The following is a 21,044-nucleotide window of genomic DNA, read 5'->3' as shown; positions in this document are numbered from 1 at the left end:
TGTTTTGATTGTTTGTTTGTTTGTTAATTAGTTAGTTAGTTTATTTGCTTGTTTTAATCTATTTTAAATCATGCTTTTTATTTGTTCTTGTTTCTAATGTCTCTGTAAAGCACTTTGAATCACCTTGTTGTTGAATTGTGCTATACAAATAAACTTGCCTTGCCTTGCCTTGCCTTTAAAGCCTTATATGGTCTATACGGTAGATACGGCATATCTACCACATTTGCCGGTATGTGGTAGATATGCCGGTACAAGACCAAAACACCTCAGACAAGTATCAGCTGACCATTTTTAAATCTAAGTAGAAGACATAACTTTTCGGTCAAGCTTTCAAAAACGAATGATTTCTGGAACTGAGATTGAAGGATTGGCTGCTGTTGGATTATTTCAGGGAAAACACTGAATGTGTCCATGTTCGACACGGCACGGATTGTAGGGTTTATGCTAAACGAAGCTTGAATTTTTGTTGAGCAGCGAGAAAAAAAGAACTAACTAATATACCTCAAACACATTTTCATGGTATCATACAGTATCTCTAAAGCCATATAGTGAGACGGAAAGGTCACTGTAACTGCTGTTGTTATGATTCAATGCTGCTAATTTTGCATCTGTTTTTACCTTTTTGCTCTCTTGTGTCCTCCATGGAGTAAATAGCCTGGTGGTCTGGTCAGAGCCCACACTGAGGATGAACTCACCCTCAGGATCCCAGCTCAGGTCCTGAACTGCATTAAAGTGACCTGATATCACAACTCCAGGTCTCCACTCTCCCTGGAAGAAAGGATCGTAACTGCTCAGCTGGTTTTAGACATTAACAGCTATATCAGTGGTACATGTTCCTGTCTCAGAGGCAAATTTATTTGAAAACACAACCTCAGGTTTGTGTTGAACTGTAAATGTAAGTTCCAACTGGGTATAAACGTAAACCCAGTTGTCTCAGAATTAAATCATTGGGCCTTGAGACATTTATTCAATTTCAGGGACAAGCAACAAAGACAAATGCTAAGCCAGTCATACTGAGTGGCAGGCAGGAAACCTGGTGTGACTAATTACACTCAAATACACTCTCACAGTGAAGCCGAGGGGAAATGCACAAACAGTGAATCTTATTTCAAATTGAACTGCCACTCTGCTTCAACATAAAAACGATGTATACTTCTTCTGGAAATAATGGGGGGAAAAAACGTTAACATGCAACTAAGTAAAGGACATTGATTTGAAAGTTTGAGTATAATCACCACATCTATGGCTCTCACCTCTTTGTCTAGGTCCTTGCACCAGAGATGTAGTGCACCGTGAAAAGCATGAGCTAGAATCATGGAGCCGTCTGCGCTCATCTGGCAGCCGTAGAAGCCTAAAGTGTTACCACCAACCTCCCCAACACGCACCTGGCGGGAAAGGAAAAAAAATAACCGAGGGCAAACTTATTGGGACGCTTTATTTTTTAAAAAAACTTTGCGAGGAACCTAGAAGTAATGCTAAAACGAGCTTCTTTTTATCTCAGTCTACTCACAAAAGTGAAGCCACTCCTCTGTTTCGACTCGACTACTGTAATAGGCTTTATTCATGTGTCAGTGTGTCACTGCTTAGCCGACTGCAGCTGCTCCAAAGCACTGCTGCGTGGTTATCAACTGGCACGTGCAATTGAGACCCCACATATCTCCCACATTATCTCAATGTCCCTATACTGGTTGCCTGTGAGTTCAAAATAAAAGTCAAGATTTTATTATTCGCTTTTAAGGCATTATATGGGTTGGGGCCTTCTTGGCTCTCTGATCTTTCAACATATCACAGAGGTCTGCAAATGCCCCTAGCTGTACAGAGGTCCAGATTAAAGCACGGAGGAGATCAGGCCTTTGCAGTTGCTCTACTCACAAAATGTGGCTGCCAAACTGCCTCTTCACATCTGGACCCTTTTGTATTCTTTGGCTTTTAAATCAGAATGAGCTGCGAGCCTTTTGTGTGTGAGGGTTGCTCATCTTATGTTTCCTTTCTTAAACTATGTCAATTTGTCCCATGCTTTTATGTTATTTGATTATTTAAGATGTATAGTAGATTTCTATATAAGTAAACTTGACTCAACAATCATCGCTGACATTAACGTGCATTAAGTGTCACATACAGAGAAATAGCAGCGGCGTAAAGAAAGGATCCTGCTGCATATAACAATCTCACATGCAGTAGTGCATAAAGCTCATGTGTCTCCTCTTGGTTCTATGTAAGCCTACACGCTGAGGTTTATGCAAAACAGGTTGAGGGAGGGAGAAGTTAGGATTGTCAAAGCTCTTCTCAGTCTCCCTCTAAGACTTATTAACTAACAGACTCCGTAATAGCAGACAGAAGCAGGAAAAAAATAAAAACCTAACAAATTAAGCCAGCGAGTCAGATGAGAAATTATGTAAAATGGGACTTATTAGTCTCATTGAATAATAATAAGAAATTAAAAATTAAAATAATAAAAATTGAGTTGAATAAACTCTCTGCCCCCCCCCAAACAAATACATTTGTCTAATACATAATGAATGCAATTGCAGCCCAGCGTATCACATTAAACAAATAATGATGAAAAATGTTTGAGCTTAAAAACACTGAGAGATTTGCATAAATTGGATTTGGTTGAGAGCTCGTGACCCGTACATCATGCTATATAGAGACTAAACCCTCCATGTGGTGTGAGCTCGCAGTACAAAAGACATCCAATTTTAAAATTACCAGTAATCATGGCCAGAAAAACGACTGACTCCTTTAGGATTTTCATCACCTGTCCAATCATGTGCACCTTGCCTTTGTGCATACAGACAGTTTTGTATTGAATTTTGTGGATTCAAATCGCTGCCTGTAACAGAAAACCCATTTTGATTTAAGCGCAGTTACCAATTACCCAAACAAATGAAAATTCACTGTTTAAACCTATGAGGTCATCCGAACTCACTTTAAGTTTCTTTAAAGTTTATTCTAAGGCAAGAAGAGAAAAGAAGCGAAATACGTATATCAAGTTTGATATAAGTTGTTAAAGGAGAACTGCAACAACAAAAAATTTATATTCCACAAGAACTAGATGGCAACAAGAATACAGACTATAAAGCTTTGCTTTAGTTCCAAAGATAATCTGCACTGGATTCTGGATTAATTCAACCATTCATTGAAATTAATACCCAAAGAAAATTTAAATTACATCCTGAAATAGACGACAATATTAGTATTGTGCTGTTGCTTATATAACCAGTACAATTCAATGTGGGATTACGCGACAGAAATAACTTAAAAACAATGCAGAAATTAATCAGAGTATTCAGGCCGCAGGGAGCCGTTTTAACCATGAGCTGTCAAGTGATGCAACCAGAACTACCTTCATCCTTCAACAGTGATAGACACACCGAGTCTGTACACTTCAAGGACAGCGGGCATATTGCAGACCAGGTTAACTTCTCACTGCCATGAAGAATTCAAACAATTAAAAGCTTTATTGGGCCTTGGAGGCAAACTGGGCCCAAAGGGGAGATCTATTCAAGTCGATAGCAGTCAAACCAAACCTCGAGTGCTACGCTGCTCCCTCAGCAGCACTGTGTTCTGTATCCAGGTATCTCTTCCATCTTTAATTAGCCCATGCCTTAAAATGATATATGTACTGGCTATGAGGAAATTTGAGAATTGCTAAATTCACACTTTTTCCCCCTATTGTACAGCTTGGTCAGTAACCTTTGTTTTGTTTTTTTTAAAAAGGGTAGTTTATTGTCACCAGTGACCTGAGGCAAACTGCAGAACACACAGTGAACAATGTGTATCAAACAAAGACCTTAAGAGGCTACGCAAAAACACAGTATCAGCAGAACATACATAATTTAGCTACGGCAGTGTACTGTATGTGGAAGTAAACTGAGGATCTCAATCATCCTACGTTCTCGCCTGCATATACTGGTCAACAGTGACCTTCAAAATAATGCCCGTATGCAGGCTGAAACACAGCGGAACTAATGGCAGCGATAAAGGCATGCCTTTACTTTGAATGGCACAATCTTCCAGCCATCTAGAAAGAGACAGAGTAAGAGAGAGGAAAGAGAGACCGCCTGGAAGAAACATAGATGCCGAGATTGAGAGAGAACGGGATGCAACATTAAGCAGATTGATTTTAAAATTCTGCACACAAGGGGCAGCCGTAAATCATGTAAAAACTCGCAGAGGCAAAAAGCCGTCATCTGTCTTGTTTACGAGAGCAGGAACAATATGGATGTGTGGTGTGCCTTATCGCTGGACAGTGGGTAGTGGGAGTATTTGGGAGTAATAGAACAAGGACGGTAAAAATGGGGAGGTATATATCATTCTCAGAGAGAGCGAGCTTAGCCATACTGAGAAAACCCATTCAGCATGAAGCACAGGTATTAAAACCCACATTTTTTTTTTTTGGAGCAACACTGAAAGATGGTGAGAGCGGCTTTTCAGTTGTGGGAATATTTGTGCTTGCCTCAGAAAAGATCTGACAGAATAAGAATGAATCAATGACGTGTACACTATTTGTAACAGAAAAGGGCCGCCTATTTATTACAGTGCTCTCAGTATAAAGTTTGCAGGGTGTTTAACTGAGTTCAGACTGTCACGTGTGGGTTATTACTTGAAATATTATTTGGCAATTCATTTTCAACTTGAAAGTGGTTCATTAGGAAGTACAGATAAAAATGTTTTCGTGTAAAAGAATATTTTTTTTAGCTTTTTGTGTTCATGATTTGGTTTTGTCTTTGTTAATTCTTTTTAAAAACACTTTTTTAGTACTTTAACGCTTGTGTACACATAATGTCAACAGCAACAGAAACTAATGTCTTTAATTTTTAGAGAAAACTGATATACATCTCAGAACCCAATGCAACTTCTTCAGGTTTTCAATTTTCAGTAACGCAGTAGTGTGCAAAAGTCTTGGGCCGCCTATCGTTTCTTAATTTTGCTCAAGAATGATGGGAAATGGCTGCAGTGATTTCATGAAACATACAAAACTACATGGAAAAACAGTATGTAAGGAACAAACGACCATTTTAACGAACTTTAAAATTAATATTTGGTTTGTTCTTCAGCGCAGCCTGATCGTGTTGCAATATGGATCATGCTGGTGACATGCAGCTCCAAACCATGAAAAGCATGGCTGTAGATACTCACTATTGTACCTCCTTTCTAATGACACACCTAAACCTTGACAGCCACCTTTCCACTGAGACCATTTCTGATGAGTCTTCAGTGAAGAGCAGACACAAAGACGATGCAGAAATTCCAAATGCCTCTATCAGGTCTTTGCTTTATTTCTTCCTTTGGTATTTTCCAACTAACGTAACGGCAGAATATGTGCTTTTGTGACAGACTGCTAGTAATAAAGTGTCTAAAGATGCAAGTTAAAAATGGTTGTTTGCTGCGTTGTTTGTCATGTGTGGTTCATTTCTCGAATTAGGTGCCCTTTTTTGTGCCTGAATGATTCGTAGGTCAACATTAGGTAGCTTATCATAAACTTAAAACAAACACATTCCTATGAAAATGGTCATGTACAAACCTCGAAGAACTATTGCTCAAGACCTCTTTAAAAACTTACAAGAAAGTCTGGGTCCTTGGAAAAAATATAAAGAAATGGCATGTAGCTCAAGATTTTTGCAAAAAGAAAATAATAAAAATCACATGTTTTGCATTACTGACACGGTTGACTTGCTGATTTTTTTTTAACTACAGACTCACTTTGCATGAAATGAACTACTTGTAGCGTCATCTATAAAACAGAACTCTCTTTGGACTTTGTTGCTTTCTGTGATCTGCCATGCGACTAAGTGTAACCTGAGGAGGATACATACGCCAAGGTCTAAATAAAAGGTTATCTTCAGACACACACACACAAACTGATAATCCCTCTAGGCGTTGTGGTGGCCCACTGTGGTCAGTTGAAGATGTTAATTACCAGTGTGCCTCGTTAGTGAGATGTGCTTTACGCAGCGGTGGGCCCCAACCATCCCACTGCTAGCCCTGCTCTCCATTAAATCTCACCAATTACTCTAATCAGCGTAAAGAAGTGGAGCGCTTCTTTGTAAAAAACAGCTAATTAAGGCACACATGGCTGGTCATTTAGCTCTGTGGGACCCCCCCCCCCCAAAAAAAAAATGCTAGTCTCAAAAAAGAAAACCTTTGCGAGGGTAGAGAAAACACTCAAATGCCTTTAATTCCCAAAAACATATCATTATATAAATTGAGTTTAATTCAATTCATGGTGTCATTGTTGTACCTGTGTGTTTCTGGTGTAAGTGACAAAGCGTCTGCAGGCAGGGGAAACTGTCAGTTCAAAGGGTTTGAATCTCAAAAAGAAATGGAGGGGAGAGCAAAGAGAGGAAGAGACTCGTATGCTATGCACTCTTACATTCAGCAAAAAGCTTATTTCAGGTATGGGGGTTATTTCTTTATTTTTGGTATCAAGAGAAAAAAATCTGGCTATTGAGGGAGATTGGCTGCACTAGACTTGACGCCCATCGCTGCTTTTTCTTTCCCCTCTGACTGCTTTGTCTAATCACACTGGGAAGAATTTGTGACATCAATGCTCGCTTCAGGTCGTAATCATCGTCCCTTTGTCGGATTCAAGACTTTTATAATTTTCTCCTTTCTGTAGTCTTTGTTGCTCGTCGCTCTGAATGTGGACGATGACATCAAAGGTGCAAAAATGCAACTGATCAAGTGTGGAATCTTATTCATTACTGCAGAATGTGATCACAGCCGAGGTGCCTGCCACGACGAGGTCAGCCACTTCTGTTCAACTGGATGAGTGCGATGTGTGTGTGAGAGCATTTTTGGTCCACCATTCTGGGATGCCTCTGCGTCCGAGCATATCTTTGGCAGTAGTTTGTATCAGACGCCTATGCAGTAAGTGTCAGGTATGAAGGAAGGTACTCTGAGGTAGCCCTGAACCACATGAGAATAGGCTTTGCACAAAAAAAGAAAAGGCTGTGGGGCAGATGGGCAGAGAACTGTTTTTTCTTTGCCATCCACACTTGAGTTAAATTTAGTCTCATTCTAGCACAACAGCAGCTGTTTGGGCACCAAAGACACGAGGTGGAGGGGGGAGGAAGAAAAGGAGGCCAGAGATGATGTCAGAAGGGGATAGAAAAAGAAAGGGAGGAGAACATTATGAAAGGTGGGTGTAAAGAGTCAAAAAGAAAGACTGATGATTAAAAAAAAAAAATAGGAAAGGTGCTGCAGTCAGAGGCTATGGCACATCTTCCACCAGCAGCCTCTCCATCTCTTGTTGGATGTGTTAGGGAATGGGCTGTTAAAAAAGGGGGGCTCAGTGTGAGTAAGTAATAGAAGGGAGGATGGGGGGGAGGACAACACCGGCTTTGCTAAACTCACAGTGCTGGGCTCAGCGCCTCTTCATCACTGTCTATCACTTCTATTCCTGACACTTCAATGTCAGGGAGAGTGGAAACTGACGCAAGGGCACTGACAGCAGGAGAAGGGATACTGTGGGCGGAGGGTGCAGGGTGGGGGGGGGGGTTCAGGCTCCAGATCATGTCACAAGCAACTGAAAGGAAAACTGGCCAAAATAGACTGAGGAGGTGGGTGTGCGAGTCTCCGTGGATGTGTGAACAAACCCTGTGCTGACTATCAAGAATGACTGAATTCACTTATTGTATATGTGTGTAGGCTCTGTGGACCTGCATGCACAACACTGACCTTCTCTATCCACACTCCAGAACCCTCCTCAGGAGCCCAGAGGATCATGGTTTTGTCCATAGAGGCGGAGAGCAAACAGAGACGCTGTTGCAGCTCGCCACCTGCAGGAGGAGATAAAGAGATCTATTTTCAGGAAAGGCATGGAGATCAAACAATTGCTTAACAGTTGATCATTAGGCCAGTGCTTCTCCATCTTTATCACGTTTAAGCTGAAGTACATCCTACTCCCAACATCCTTTGTTCTCGGCCGCATGTGCAAATTATTTGAACAGTCAAATTTTCATAGCATGTTTTTTTTTTAACTACTTATTTTAATCATCTCAGCGACCTCTTTACTTTTAGTGCAGCACAAAAACTCAAGGAGTACTGATGAACATGTTTTGCTCTTTTCAAACTGACTGCTCTCTATTTACAACAAACACCAAGAACAAGACAAGATCACAAACGATGGTGCTGTGGTTAAAAGCTCTCTGCTCCCCAAACACAGAGATAGCTGCAGGCATGACTGCTTTCCATGCAAAGACCACCAAACTGCAGGGAGAGTGCAACTGTCATTTCGTGAAGTGTTTTTCAGTTTGGACACATGTGTCTGCATCATAATTATTGTAACTTATGTTGACTTATAAATTAAAAATAAAAGATTGTTTGTATTGATGTATCTGAAGCAAAGATATATGTAAACCAGAGTTTAAAGCAAGAATTTATCGCATACATCGGTCATTCCTTTGAGGACTAATTAAGGCAATAACTTTTAACACTTCTATTTTTCTTTTTCCTTTTAAAGTGTCACAGTCTCTCGCTGGCTTTTGTAAGCCAAGACTGAAAGACAAAAGGGGAAAAACATGCCTCTTGTGTCCAAGCCAATTCATTTACTTCCACCAGCTGTGGAAATTGAGTAAGTGATTGAAATGTTTTTTTTCTCTGAATCTATAATAAATGGTCTGATTGTGTTTTTGACTAACATAACTAATAGATTATAGCAATGACCTACTGGCAAATTTATGCAAGTGCATGCCCAAAAATGGGCGTCATAGCAGGCATTTCCTCCCAGGTTTTAATCAAGGTACCTTGATAGAGAGGAGGCTGCCAGTGAACCCCATACACCCAGTTCTCATGGCCTGCCAGCACCGTTTCAAGGGACACAGCATACACCGAGGACTTATCTGTAGAAAGAACACAAATGAAGCCTAAAAAAACAGCTTAAAAACAACAACAAAAAAACCTCCACAGGAAATAGTGTCTGATTACGAGAACAACTGCATGAAATTTGAAAAATTCCACACACAAAAAAAACAATTATGTATAAACATACATACAGGTCTGTAACCATCATGTGCCATTAAACCTTCAAAAACCTTCTCTCTTCATTTGGCTAATTAGCGCCCCTTTTATAATCAAGCCTGGGTGGCCCACTCACCTCTCTCCTTCACTTCAAAAATGTCCTCTTTCATTTTGATGATGCTGTGATTGTCCTCTGCATGGGTGTCTGTGCCAGACTTGGCACACAGCCTCCACACTCTGATGAGAGAGTCCTGCGAACAGCTGGCTAATAACAGCTCCCCACCTGAATGAGTGAGAGTTAAAAACCCAAAAACCTTCACTACAAAGTTATTTTGTGTCGGCTCTTAAAATATTCTATTGCAGAATCTATCCTCACTTTGCATCGTTTTATTTAATCAGATCATGTCCTTCAATGAAATGTGTGGTATTATGACATATAGTGGTATTGTTTTGGTGCGAACAGAAGCAATGACAGTCCAAAAAACCATAGAGAGATCAGACACATTAGTATACTTGAACGTGTTGAAAACCTCATCACTTCTTTGTACTGTTCTGTGGGGAATAATTGTACATCTTCCGTGACTTTAAATAACAAGAACTGGGTGTACAAATTTAAAATTATTTGGGATTGGTGTCCACAGACCCGGCTTTTAAGCATAGTCCACAGATTTTCAATAGGGTTGAGGTCAGGGCTTAGACAAGTCCCTTCCAGAAGCTTTTCTAAACAGCTGCAGATTCCACAATCACCAGTTTATAGAACTGTACAACTTATCTGGGCATGTCAAAACTTTGCCAAGGTCTGGAAGAAGACCCAAACTGTTACCCTCAAATAAGACGAAGTTGGTTAGAAGCAACCCATGAACCATCAAGGCTCAACCCCTTCATGAACTGGAAAGCATGGTGGTGGTAGCATTAGATGCACGGGATGGAATGAATGAGATGGAATAACAAAGTTGGAAGAATACCTTCAAATTCTTCAACTTCACTGCAAAACAACAACTAGATGGTTAAAATGCGGATATTTGGCAGAAGAGTGGCAAATATCCAGTCAGAATTATGCCAGAAGCTTGTTGGTGGCTAAAACAAAAATATATAAAGTTATGCAGAGTGTAGGCTAATTTCCCACAGACAGTCATTTGATTCATCATAAATTTAAAATCATTATTTATAGCACCTTTGAATAAAACGTCCACTGATTTCTAACAGAAGTCAGCGTGCTTCAGCACTCAGTTTCAAGCAGAGCTCATCGTGCTTAAAGTGGTCAAAGCCGAGCCACGTGGGACAATTAAATACTGAGCCTTAGTTTTCAGCCTTGTAATGAGCATTAAAGCCTCAGCTAGATGTTTAATTTCACTTTGATCACTTATCTGTTAGTTAGGAGAAGATTGCTGCTGAGTGTGATGTAGCCAGTCAGAACACAGGTATGCGGGTCAAATATGCGCCGACAAGTGGCAAACAAAGCACATGCCACTATTCCTGAGTGTGCCCGTCTCTCACACTGGTGTTTTAGTTTTAGTGCAGTAGCCACCGTTCCATTTTTATCTCTGCCAAGATAAACAGATATAACAAAAAAAAAAAAGTCCTGTGTTGCTACCACCAAAGGCCTCCAGAATGCTGGGATAAGAAGGATGAAGCCATTATAGTTTGTCAATCATAGCATAATGACACTAATGATAACGACAGCCATGATTTGTTTTGCTACTCGCCTCAAACTGTGCCGAAACGACGCGCAGTGGTGACTACTTCTTATGCAACAGTGTTTTTAAAACGAGAACTGGGCATCAAAGTCATTTTTAACTTTGACTTTTAATTTATGATACTTTCACTATCTTAATCTTGCAGTTTCTGCACAGTCAGCGAAAAGGCCAACACGGCCATGTTTTCTGACCATTTAATTATGAGGAAAAATAGCAAACATATTAAAAGCCTTTCAAGTGAGACTTCTTTCTACAAAGCTTTTAGTGCACGACAGATGTCAAGCTGATTTTAAAGTAACGTATAATTAAACCTAGTGGAAAAAAAACAGATTAAAAGAGAGAAATACAAAACTAGAAATCATGTTCTGAACCCCAATATTGTACAGCTATGATAAACTGCTCCTCTGCTGCTCCAATTTGCCATCTGTCGAATCATAAAAGAACAGACTGATTTATTTAACTACCCTCGCAGCAGAGAGAGGGTTTTTGTCATTCCTGTGAGAATACTTCATATAAACAAACTTCATTCTGTCTCTTTTTTGGCTCGTAGCTTGGCAGCACCGAGTAGGTCATAGACTGTGAGTAGGAAGGAGACACTGGTGAAGAGGGTTGGTTAAGGAGATGAAATAGCTTTTACACAGTCAGAACAGTGCAGTAATGAAGTGCCCTTGAAGAGGGTTACACAATTAGTAGAGCCTGGATTGGATCCATGCATTACCGGGTGCTATCAAAATAGTCTGAATGCAGTGGATGGTGAGGCTGGACTTTGGCATGGAAAGATGGAAACCACATGCATGCTTTAGACATTTTCTGGGTCTGCGAGGAGAAAATTGCCTTTCCACTTCTTTGTTTTTCAATTTGCAAAGGTCAAAGACCACATGTCAGCCTTTCTTGTCAAATTGGTTAAAGGCCAGGACAGGAAATCTACTCCCACCTCTCAGCATTTACTCAGCAACATGTTATCTAACTCTTTCAAAGCCCAGAAACTGCATTATCCCGCTTTCTTAAGATCGACTAAAGATAAGTGAGAAATCAAGCGCATGCTTTTCAAGCTCTGGAAGATAAAACACTACCATAACAGAAAAAAGAAAATAAGATAAAAAGGGTAAATAAAGGGATAAAGGGACTCCAGACCACAAAGTTATCAAGTCCTTTTTTCTTTAATATGTTCGGTGCCCGTAACAGGTGCCTTTTTAGTAAGCTTAGTACATTTATTACCCACAGAACTCTTTGACCAGTAACAAACATTATTTTATTCAATTTTTAATAACTAAAAATGATAAAATAATGATTGTTACTGAATGTTGATTCAGCATGATTGTGTCTTTGTGCAAAACCTTTTAGTCAGCCCTCAGATCTTTACATTCTGCTTCTAAGGAGAAAGACTTCCAGTTTTTCAAAGCCGTCTTTAGCAATAGTTTTCCAGGTTTTCAAAGTTATTCCTTGGCAAACATCCAAAGAAGAGCTTTAAATGTCCTTCAAGAAGGTTTTTGAAATATTCCTAAAACTACATAAAGAAATTACAAGAGAGCTCGAAAGAGTTCAGCCTATGTTGAAGAATAAAGGTGGCCATACCAACGGCTGACTTTGTTTGCCTTACATACTGTGTTTACATATATAACTGCAAACGTTTCAATCAATTGTTGCATCTATTATAACTATTATAATAAAATGAAGTGAGAGATCGCTCAAGACTTACTGTACTTTGATTTTTAATTAAATGTGTCACACGCACACTCTACTACGATAATAACCTTCTTATACAGCTGATACAAAGAGTCTACACACATTACCACTCACCTGTAGATGCCCACTCCACTCCACGAACCCAGTCTTCATGTCCTTGCAGGGACATGGCTCTCTGCAGCTATTGTAGAGGGATTAAAAAGGGTCAGACACTGCCCTCTAACTGTGGAAATTCAAAGGAAAGCCTACACACAAAGAACATAAAAGAGCATTTCCTGAAAGAAATATCAACCCGAGCTTACCTGCCCATCGGCCTGCACATAGAGATGCACCCGAGAGTCATCACCCCCACAGGCCAATATGGGAACTGTGAGAAGAAATTTTCACACAGTCACAAAAGCACGCGCATACACACACACACACACACTCTCGCTCTCACAGCAGGCTTCATGCATTTACATCCCCATCTAGGTTTTATAAACAGAAGCGGAATGGAAAGGAAGCAGCACAGCATGAATCAGACAGAAAAGCGTGTAAAATTGCGAGGCAAAATGACGCGAGACACTTCAAACGGAGACAGAGTTTTGAATGTTTGAATATGACGTTCAGTTACAGGCTCTAAAGCAGTCGTGTAAATTGAGATGGATGACAAGAGAGGAAAAAAGAATGTGTGTGTGAGTGTGTGTGTCTCATAACTTAAGAGATGTCTATGGATGAACGGCTTAGGCTTACCTCTGCTGCCTGGCAACAGTACCAGAGAGACATCCATCATGAAACCGCTGCCAAAGGACAAGTTATGGAGGCACTCAGCTGAGGAAAGGAAACATACATGAAATTAAACTTTAAACACGATGTAATAACAGGAAATAATTTAAGATAATACAGATGACATTATACATGTGGACACAGAGTTTTCCCCCCGTCTCCCCACGTTGATGAAGAGAGTACATTTCGAGCCACTGCTCTTCAAACAGCACCGATCTGAAATAGACTGTATTCTTAACTGGGAATATAACCCAAGGTGATGCCTAGTGCACAAAAAAGCACGCTTGAGCTCGACAACTGTCAGGCTTCATTAATGTTTTTCTGCACTGAGACCTGGACGACAACTCTCAGCAAAGAGGAGACGTTACGGGGGACAGCTAGAAACAAGGGAAGGATCATGGATGACAGACAGGAACACGAAAGATGCTCACAGTTTTTACCAGGGATAATTCTACAGCTTTGTATGATACGGGGTATAAAAAATTCCATCTAAAATTTGGCCTTTTTATTTCTTTTTTAAATCACCAGCAAGTTGTTTTACCTGCGTTTATAAACATACACATTACCCTTTAGAAGAACAATCAGATAATGAAGCCTTTAGATGTTCAAGGGGAATTTATGACTCTAGTTAGGAAAGTCTTCTCATTCAGTTTGCAAGGTGATCGGTACCTGTAACCAATTATTGTGCACATGGTGACTTAGTTTTAAGATTTATATCAGAGAGAAGAGTGAGTTAGTTTGGAAGCTTTGAAGGTAAAGCTTTACAAATAAATACATCTAATTCTTCTTAAATGTAAGTAAGTCCACTGAACCATGAAGACAGTCTACTGTAAGTGCTGTGGCATACATGACAAGCCTAAATAGTTTTGCAGCACAGCGCTAATCATGTTGCAAACATTGCCATGCTCTCTGAAAGCCATTACTAGACAGGTAATCAGAAACAGTATGATAAACTCAAATAATTAACATTTTATATGTCAGTTAATAGTTGGTATATAGAGGGGAAAGGATGCTGCAGCATTCTAGCTTGTGGCTGTAGACCCCCTACGTTTCCAGGTCATGTAATTTAGTTAATATCTTGTGAAATCTTAAAGGACACAAAAATGTTGTTCTTTTAAAGCTCTTCACAAATGATTGCTTTTTCTTTGTGGTAAACGCTTTGCAGTGCTACCACTTTAGGGATCTCTGTTGAAACACATCAAACAATATGTGAAGAGAACTATAGATCTTTAGAGTAGCCATGCCTCATAAGAAGAAGACATAACTTCTGACTAATCACACTCTTAACCAGCTCCATATTGTTTCAGACTGAACTGCAGTAGCTTTGAATGATTCATCGTTCAAAATTATCCTTATTTAGCTTATCTTTGGTCTTGACGCAGCCCCTCAGTTCATCCACTGTATGAAATAAGATCTTCTAGCTTCTCTCCTTTTAATTCAATTACTCTTGATTTTGTGTCGGGCTTCTGTGATTATGCTGCCTTCCAGTTACAAAGGAAGTTAGCTGTTGGGAACTCGGGAGTGACTCCTGAGTTAATGAATTCCAGGAAAAGCGTATTTAGCTTATTTGGCTTATTTAGTGAGCCACAAATACACAACAGTGGCAGGACAGAATATTATTATGTGTTTACTACTGTTTATGGTCATTGCAGCCATCTCGGACTATTAACTCTGGGTTCTTGGGGCTGCTTCAACATCCTAAGCAGGAAATCCAAGCTGAGGGGCTGTTCCTCTCTATGGGAACATCATTCAAGTTTAATATAAGTAGAATTGTAGTGTAACTATCAATTTCAGGAATCACAGCAACTGTAATTGATGAATAAATCAGTCACTCTTTTTTTTGGCTCTTACCTTGTTTGGCATCACAGCAGAGCCAGAGTTTAACTGTGGAGTCTGATGCTGAGGAGGCCACCAGTATCTTTGAGTCCTCCACGTAGATGGCATCAGCAGCACATACTGGACCAGTGTGGCCCTTACACTCAACAGACTGGATAAACTGGAAACATCACATTTTATTTATTTTTTTTAATCCACCTGTGCTACCCTATATGCTGCCAAATCATGATGGAGATCACTTCACAAAGTATGGCCATTATTATGGAGAGGAATCAAACATTTCTCCAAGGAGCATGCACTTGCTTTACTAGCTGTTTAAAGAGGTGGCAAGGTGTAAGAAACAGTATGAGCAATATGTGCTGCGGCTGCTTCACCTTTCCATCCTGTTGAGCTTCCCAGAGGATGAGCCGATTGTCTGATCCTCCTGAGACTAGATGACCCTCTGGAGCTGTGACAATAACAGTAACACGGTTTTGATGGTTTGGCGCACATAACACAGTAACAACTACTGTAAACATAAATCTTGTAGCATATGGCAACGTTTTTGGAATATAGTTTCTCAATGTGCCAGGAGTCTCTGGAGAGCTCGCTGTAGGCTTGCTGCAGAATAAGGTGACTAATCTGCACAGCGTCCTGACAGGAATATAGCTCAACACGAGTGCAACCTCTGCGAGGCTCTTAAAGAACAGCTGCCTTTGTGGCAGCACGAGCAGCATTGGATCAACAACGGAAACACACACACACACACACACACACAGTTTGACAGCCATCAGCTCCATTCTCTCCACACTCACCGCTGTCCTCTCTGTGAACCCACTGGACCGCATTAACTCTGCCGGTGTGTCCGTTTAGAAGAGCTACAACTCTCCTCTCCTAAAGAAAGAACAAGTTTACTGGAGTAATAAAAACAAATATCGGCCCATTTAAAACTTCAGCATGCTCGTCGCTGGCTGTGACAGCTAACAGCGGATTCTCAGTAGAAAGTGACGGCCTGTCCTACCTCTGGGTCGTATAGAGCCACCGAGTTACATGTCCCATAAGCGATAGTTCCTCCGCGACCCCAAGAAACAACATTTGGCGTCCTGTTTGCACAACAAGCTACATGGCATGTTTCAATTACGGCCGCCGCCATCTTGAAAGCTGAAGTTGTGGAGTTACTGTAAATGTGGCCGGGGCTAAACGGTACCGTTGTGACAACGGTTCCACATTTTGAGCACAGTAAATGTTTTATTTTTTTTAAACAATTTACACACGTCTACAACGTGACTTTTTTAAAAAAAATAATATTAATATTTTAATTACAATATGGGTGCTTACTGTGGACTAGTGACAGATATCTCGGGGAGGATTAGTTGTAGTTGCGCTACCGATTTGGAGTCCAGTAGATGGCGTAATGCTATCACAAATCCATAGACACGCTACAGACGCGCAACAATTTGAAGGCAAAACCTGAACTTTTGACTCCTGAAGTGAGAATATCGGGCGACACTGTTGACTAGAGTAGTAGTAGCGAAAAGTGAAGAATTAATGCCAAGATGCACTGAAGCTGCTTCAAAACATCACTAAGACAGGAAGGGAAGGGTTTTCCCCTTTATTAAGTCACAAAGGACATTTTATAACTCATTGTAACACCTTGTGCATAATATGCTCTAATTTGTATTGTATTGATATTATAACATTAATAAAATAGTATACATAATAAGCTATTTGTGTGATTTTCGATCTCTAGCATGGCTGAATTAAAGTAAAATAGGATAACAGTGAGGTGATTATTTGTTATTCTGTGGAGATTTCGTTTCATCTCCCCTACAGGGAATTTTGAAGGCCAGACAAAAACAAAACTGTTGGAGATTTAGAGCCTTATTTGGAGATATTTTAGCAGGATGGATGATTGGAGATTTTCTCTTGTCTTGTGCCTGAAGGACAGTCACACTGCATCAGACAATGTACAAATATATACAACTGTGGATTTGTATAAAATATGTGTATGTACTATAGAGACGCTAGCTCTTATAGTGCAAGTGAGTGCCATTTCAATCAAAATCTCAATTAAAACTCTCTCTCAACAATCAACACGCCATAGCATAAGCACAGAGCTGTGTCAGACTGCATCATCTACTTGTCACTCTATATTGAGGGTGAGTGATCGCAGCTGAGCTAGCTGCTAGCCAGACAACCTTACTTGTAATGAAAAAAAAGAAAAAAGCCCCCTGGGTCTTTTGGGCTTGCACAGCTGACACTTTTGTAACAAGGAGTTTTCGGGGCACCTATTTGACAGGATCAGAGGGGAAAATGATGGTGACTGCGAGGCCTTAAGTCATATCATAAATGACAGTGTAGCAAAGACAAACAGGAACAGGCCCAAATAATAAGGAAAGAGAGAAAGGATGAAGGAAGGGAGAGTGTTGGGCCTGTGTTGGCTCACCTCTGACCAAGCTGACTTACGGTATACGGGTGTGACAAAGACAAAACAGACACGCTGTCACCAACACTTCAGCAGAAAATAGATTATGCCCAACTTGCTATTGTTGTCCCTCCTCAGTCACAGTGAAGCAGGATTTAGACAGACTTGGCAGGGTGAGACAACCTCTCTATGGGGCGCACGCCATGTGGAGGATACCCTATGGCTCTCATCTTTGGAGTGTCAGCTCATGAGTGGCAGAAAAGCCATTTTCAGATGCAGCCAAAGAGCTTCATCTGTGACGAAGTATCTGTATTATCTCTCATCCGCTTGTGTCTCTGTGGTTGCTTACATAATGCATGATTAATTTGATCAAATGTAACAGGTCATTGGAGGAGAGGGGACATTTACTTAGGAAAGATCCCATTCATCTCTCATAAAGTGGAAAACAGGGTGTATATGGTTATGTGAACACATCTTTACACAGTACAAACTCTTGGAATTCAATTTACAAAGAAAGTACTTTAATTTATCCAACTGAAGCACTCTGCATCAGTTCTGATGGCCTCATCATGTGGTTATGATTGGAAGATAAAAACGTTGTTTCCTGCTATTCTGTGTATGTCAGCGAGGTCAGTTTGATAAGAAATCCACAGTAATGGATTTATGATTATTTAACAGAGTCTGGAGTCTGTATCATGACAAATGTTGTGGATATAAATGCAGGTTTCTTTACTTTTTCTGTGTTTTCATTAAATATAGAACTTTTCATGTTACATTAATGATAAACTTAATACTATTCTTTCTGTTGTTACTTCAGAAAGTCTGAATTGTGACAGAAATGTATAAACACACTTCTAAATAATGTCTACAAAATTGTGAAAATCTCACAAGGATGAATGATAGCACAAAATGTCTTTAAATGTTCCACTCATTCATTTTATTGTACCATTTGTTACCTACAGGTGCAACCAAGGATCTCTGAAGATAGTTTTGTTAGAATATAGCAAATTATGGAATCACTGGATTAAATTTTATATTCTACAAGAGTACTTATGGGCTGATGGATGATGAAGAGACCTAATATATTTTTTAAATATCTAATAAAATAGTGTTCTGGTTTTTCAAACCCAGAAAAAGGCATACTTTACCTCTGTGGTTGCAAGAGTCTACAAAAGCACACCTAATGAGTCTATAGTCATGCTTTTACAATTCCAAACTCCCAAGTGATAACAGCATTTTGCAACAGCTTACTGTGAATACTTTCTCCGAGCTCTTTCTTCAAGGTGAAAGGAGTGGGATTATCTTGGTGCGCACTTGCGTGCGAGAATGCAAATTAAACTAATAACCATTTATGTGTGTCATCTCCACACGGCCCCATGTGTTTGTTATTTCAAACAGCAGAAAGCATCTCTGACAAGCGAGGCAGCCTTCAGAAAAAGGGGGGGAAAAGGAAAAAAGATGGTCTGGATGAAAACAGAATGATAATGAGGCTATGTGAGGTGTCCGGGATTATGTAACAGCAGAAATAGAGACGTGGAAAAGCCGAGATTGCAGGGCCGGGGTGTCTGCATGCCACTTTGCTGCTGTCTGGTTTTGTTTATGTACAATTAAATTTGTCTTGTCCCCGAGGGCGCCTCCTTGGCAGAAGGATAGCATGACCCGCTTCTTAATAGCACTTGTACTTAACTCTCCTTTTTATTTTGAACATATTAAAATGTCTTTCCAGCCAGTGTCTGTTATTCTCTGCATATTGTTTTCACTCAGGCAGTGCAATATCCTCTGACCACCACAGCTTGTATTAACATAAACACCTGGGATTAAACTCATCTAACATTACAAACAACTGAAACCTTTAAGCCGTAACATAACCATAGGTAAGTTAAATAAAGTCAATGCAAATCCAGCTGAACAGCCAAACAGGACGCCTGACCTCAGCCTGAACTCCTCTCTTTCACAGAGGTCTCCGCGGTCACTGTATCGTGCTAAGGGGATGAGTTCAGCTGCAGGTCTCTGTCAAGGCCACGGCAGCTTTACGCGCAAGACCTAAGTTCATCTGATCGGCGCGCTGTAGGTTACATGAATTTCTAAGCTGTGCATAAAAACTGCATTAAGCTGCTAAGAAAAACAATGAAAAATAATGTTGTACGAATGTGTGAGGAAGATTGTGATCACAAACGTGCGCGTTAAAAGCATGATTTCGTGCAGGCATGGGTTGTTTCCTCCAGCTGAAAATGTTCTACTGTTTTAAAAAAATGCAAGGGGAAAAAAATCCATCAACATTCCACCACAATCCTCCCTTTGAAATCCCCAAATTTCAATCTACTTATCCAGCAGGGGACTATGACTGAGTGCACTCATTTTACATCTTGTAGACTGCGAAATCACTATCTCTTTAGCCTCAGCAGTTCCCGTCCCAGGAGCTGTACAACCAGAAGGAATGATCCAGCGAGAGAGGGAAGTCAGCACTTCTAAAGCACAGGAAGAGACAGTAGCAGCTGTTAGCAACACAATCACACCACGCACAAGCATCTTTTATTTAATGAGCAATACCCTTGGACTGTGCGAGACGAACATACACATCAGGGACTCCCTGCTTATGTGCCGTTTCAGGCAAATTGTCAAAAATGGAGCATGCCTCAAAGAGATTAGAGGCAAAAGAGCAAATATTGAACATTCCAGAACAAATGAGATGCTGTTTAGAAAAACAAGTCAGTGTCACAGCTCAGATGTGGCGCTGACAAAAAAGGGAAAGAAAGAAGAACAGACACGCAACTGCGTTTGGTTGAGATTGTGTACTCGAAGCTATCCGTCTTGGTGATAACTAATCTATTTCAGTCAAAATGTTACAGGATGTATCATATTTCTTATCTCAGTCTTCCACTCGAACTTAAAAGCTGTGACCAGCATAATTTCAGCCAAAACGAGCTAATACACCACAATGCAAAAAGGAGCCCAAGTGGAGTTTATCGCCTTATCAGCTGGAAAAGAGCCTCAGTGCAGATTACCAAGAAACATACAGATACTATCTAGCTGGTAGTAGAGCCATTCATCAAGGTGGAACAGAACCTTGTCCACACAACAGCCAACCTACTTGCATGCCTTCATAATGATGCATTGCAAACGTGTGTATTTGTGTGGGTGTGTACATGTCTGCTTGTGTATATATGTGTGTATGTGTGTGGAGTGAAACCAATGTAAACAGGGAGGGTTAGACTAAAGCATAGCTCTGGGGCTTTAAATAAATACTGGCTAGGCCTGACAGTGGCAGACACATACACTCACACAAACACAATAGTTGTCTCCACTGCTGACACAAGAGTGCCAGCCAGCCACCATAGGTGATGATAAAGCAGGCAGCAAAAGGCGTCACTAACAGTGCCACGGTGCTTATAAGCCGTATCTGGTCTCTGCCATCTGCTGTGTTTGTAATGTGAATCGTTTCTCACCACTTGTCATCCACTGACTGCACTTGTAAAGTTAGAAATAGCTTCTGGACCTGCTTGAGGAAACTGAGAATTTTGGCAGTCGTTTGGTCGGCCTCGGATACAGGCAACCATAAAGTACACTCGGTTCTGTTCTGCGGATACAAGTCACCAGGTTACGAAATAAGAAGAGGCATTACAAGGATGAGACGTTTCCTCCTCATTTCGGAGTGTGAAAGAAAAGATTTAAAGAGCCTCAGGTTTGTAGAA

General features: G+C 40.4%; 1 protein-coding gene across 1 annotated transcript in view; it reads right to left on the bottom strand.

Annotated features, from left to right (window-relative positions):
• Positions 1-16,116, bottom strand: part of elp2 (elongator acetyltransferase complex subunit 2) — a 34,155-nt gene extending 18,039 nt beyond the window's left edge. The window contains exons 1-12 of the mRNA XM_005728285.1: positions 15,949-16,116; positions 15,743-15,821; positions 15,323-15,396; positions 14,964-15,108; positions 13,080-13,157; positions 12,650-12,714; positions 12,462-12,528; positions 9,101-9,247; positions 8,751-8,846; positions 7,684-7,784; positions 1,254-1,385; positions 619-768 (exon numbers count right to left, since the gene is read on the bottom strand). Of these exons, the coding sequence (XP_005728342.1) occupies positions 619-768; positions 1,254-1,385; positions 7,684-7,784; positions 8,751-8,846; positions 9,101-9,247; positions 12,462-12,528; positions 12,650-12,714; positions 13,080-13,157; positions 14,964-15,108; positions 15,323-15,396; positions 15,743-15,821; positions 15,949-16,080 (1,266 nt within the window). The 5' untranslated portion in view covers positions 16,081-16,116. The remainder of the gene's footprint in view (positions 1-618; positions 769-1,253; positions 1,386-7,683; positions 7,785-8,750; positions 8,847-9,100; positions 9,248-12,461; positions 12,529-12,649; positions 12,715-13,079; positions 13,158-14,963; positions 15,109-15,322; positions 15,397-15,742; positions 15,822-15,948) is intronic.
• Between the last annotated feature and the right edge of the window lie 4,928 nt (positions 16,117-21,044).

The sequence above is a fragment of the Pundamilia nyererei genome, unplaced genomic scaffold (genome assembly GCF_000239375.1).
Source record: "Pundamilia nyererei isolate P.nyererei 1_Seehausen unplaced genomic scaffold, PunNye1.0 scaffold00028, whole genome shotgun sequence".
Classification (NCBI taxonomy): Eukaryota; Metazoa; Chordata; class Actinopteri; order Cichliformes; family Cichlidae; genus Pundamilia; species Pundamilia nyererei.
The sequence above is the reverse complement of the archived record's forward strand: the minus strand, read 5'-3'. Positions and strand labels throughout refer to the sequence as shown.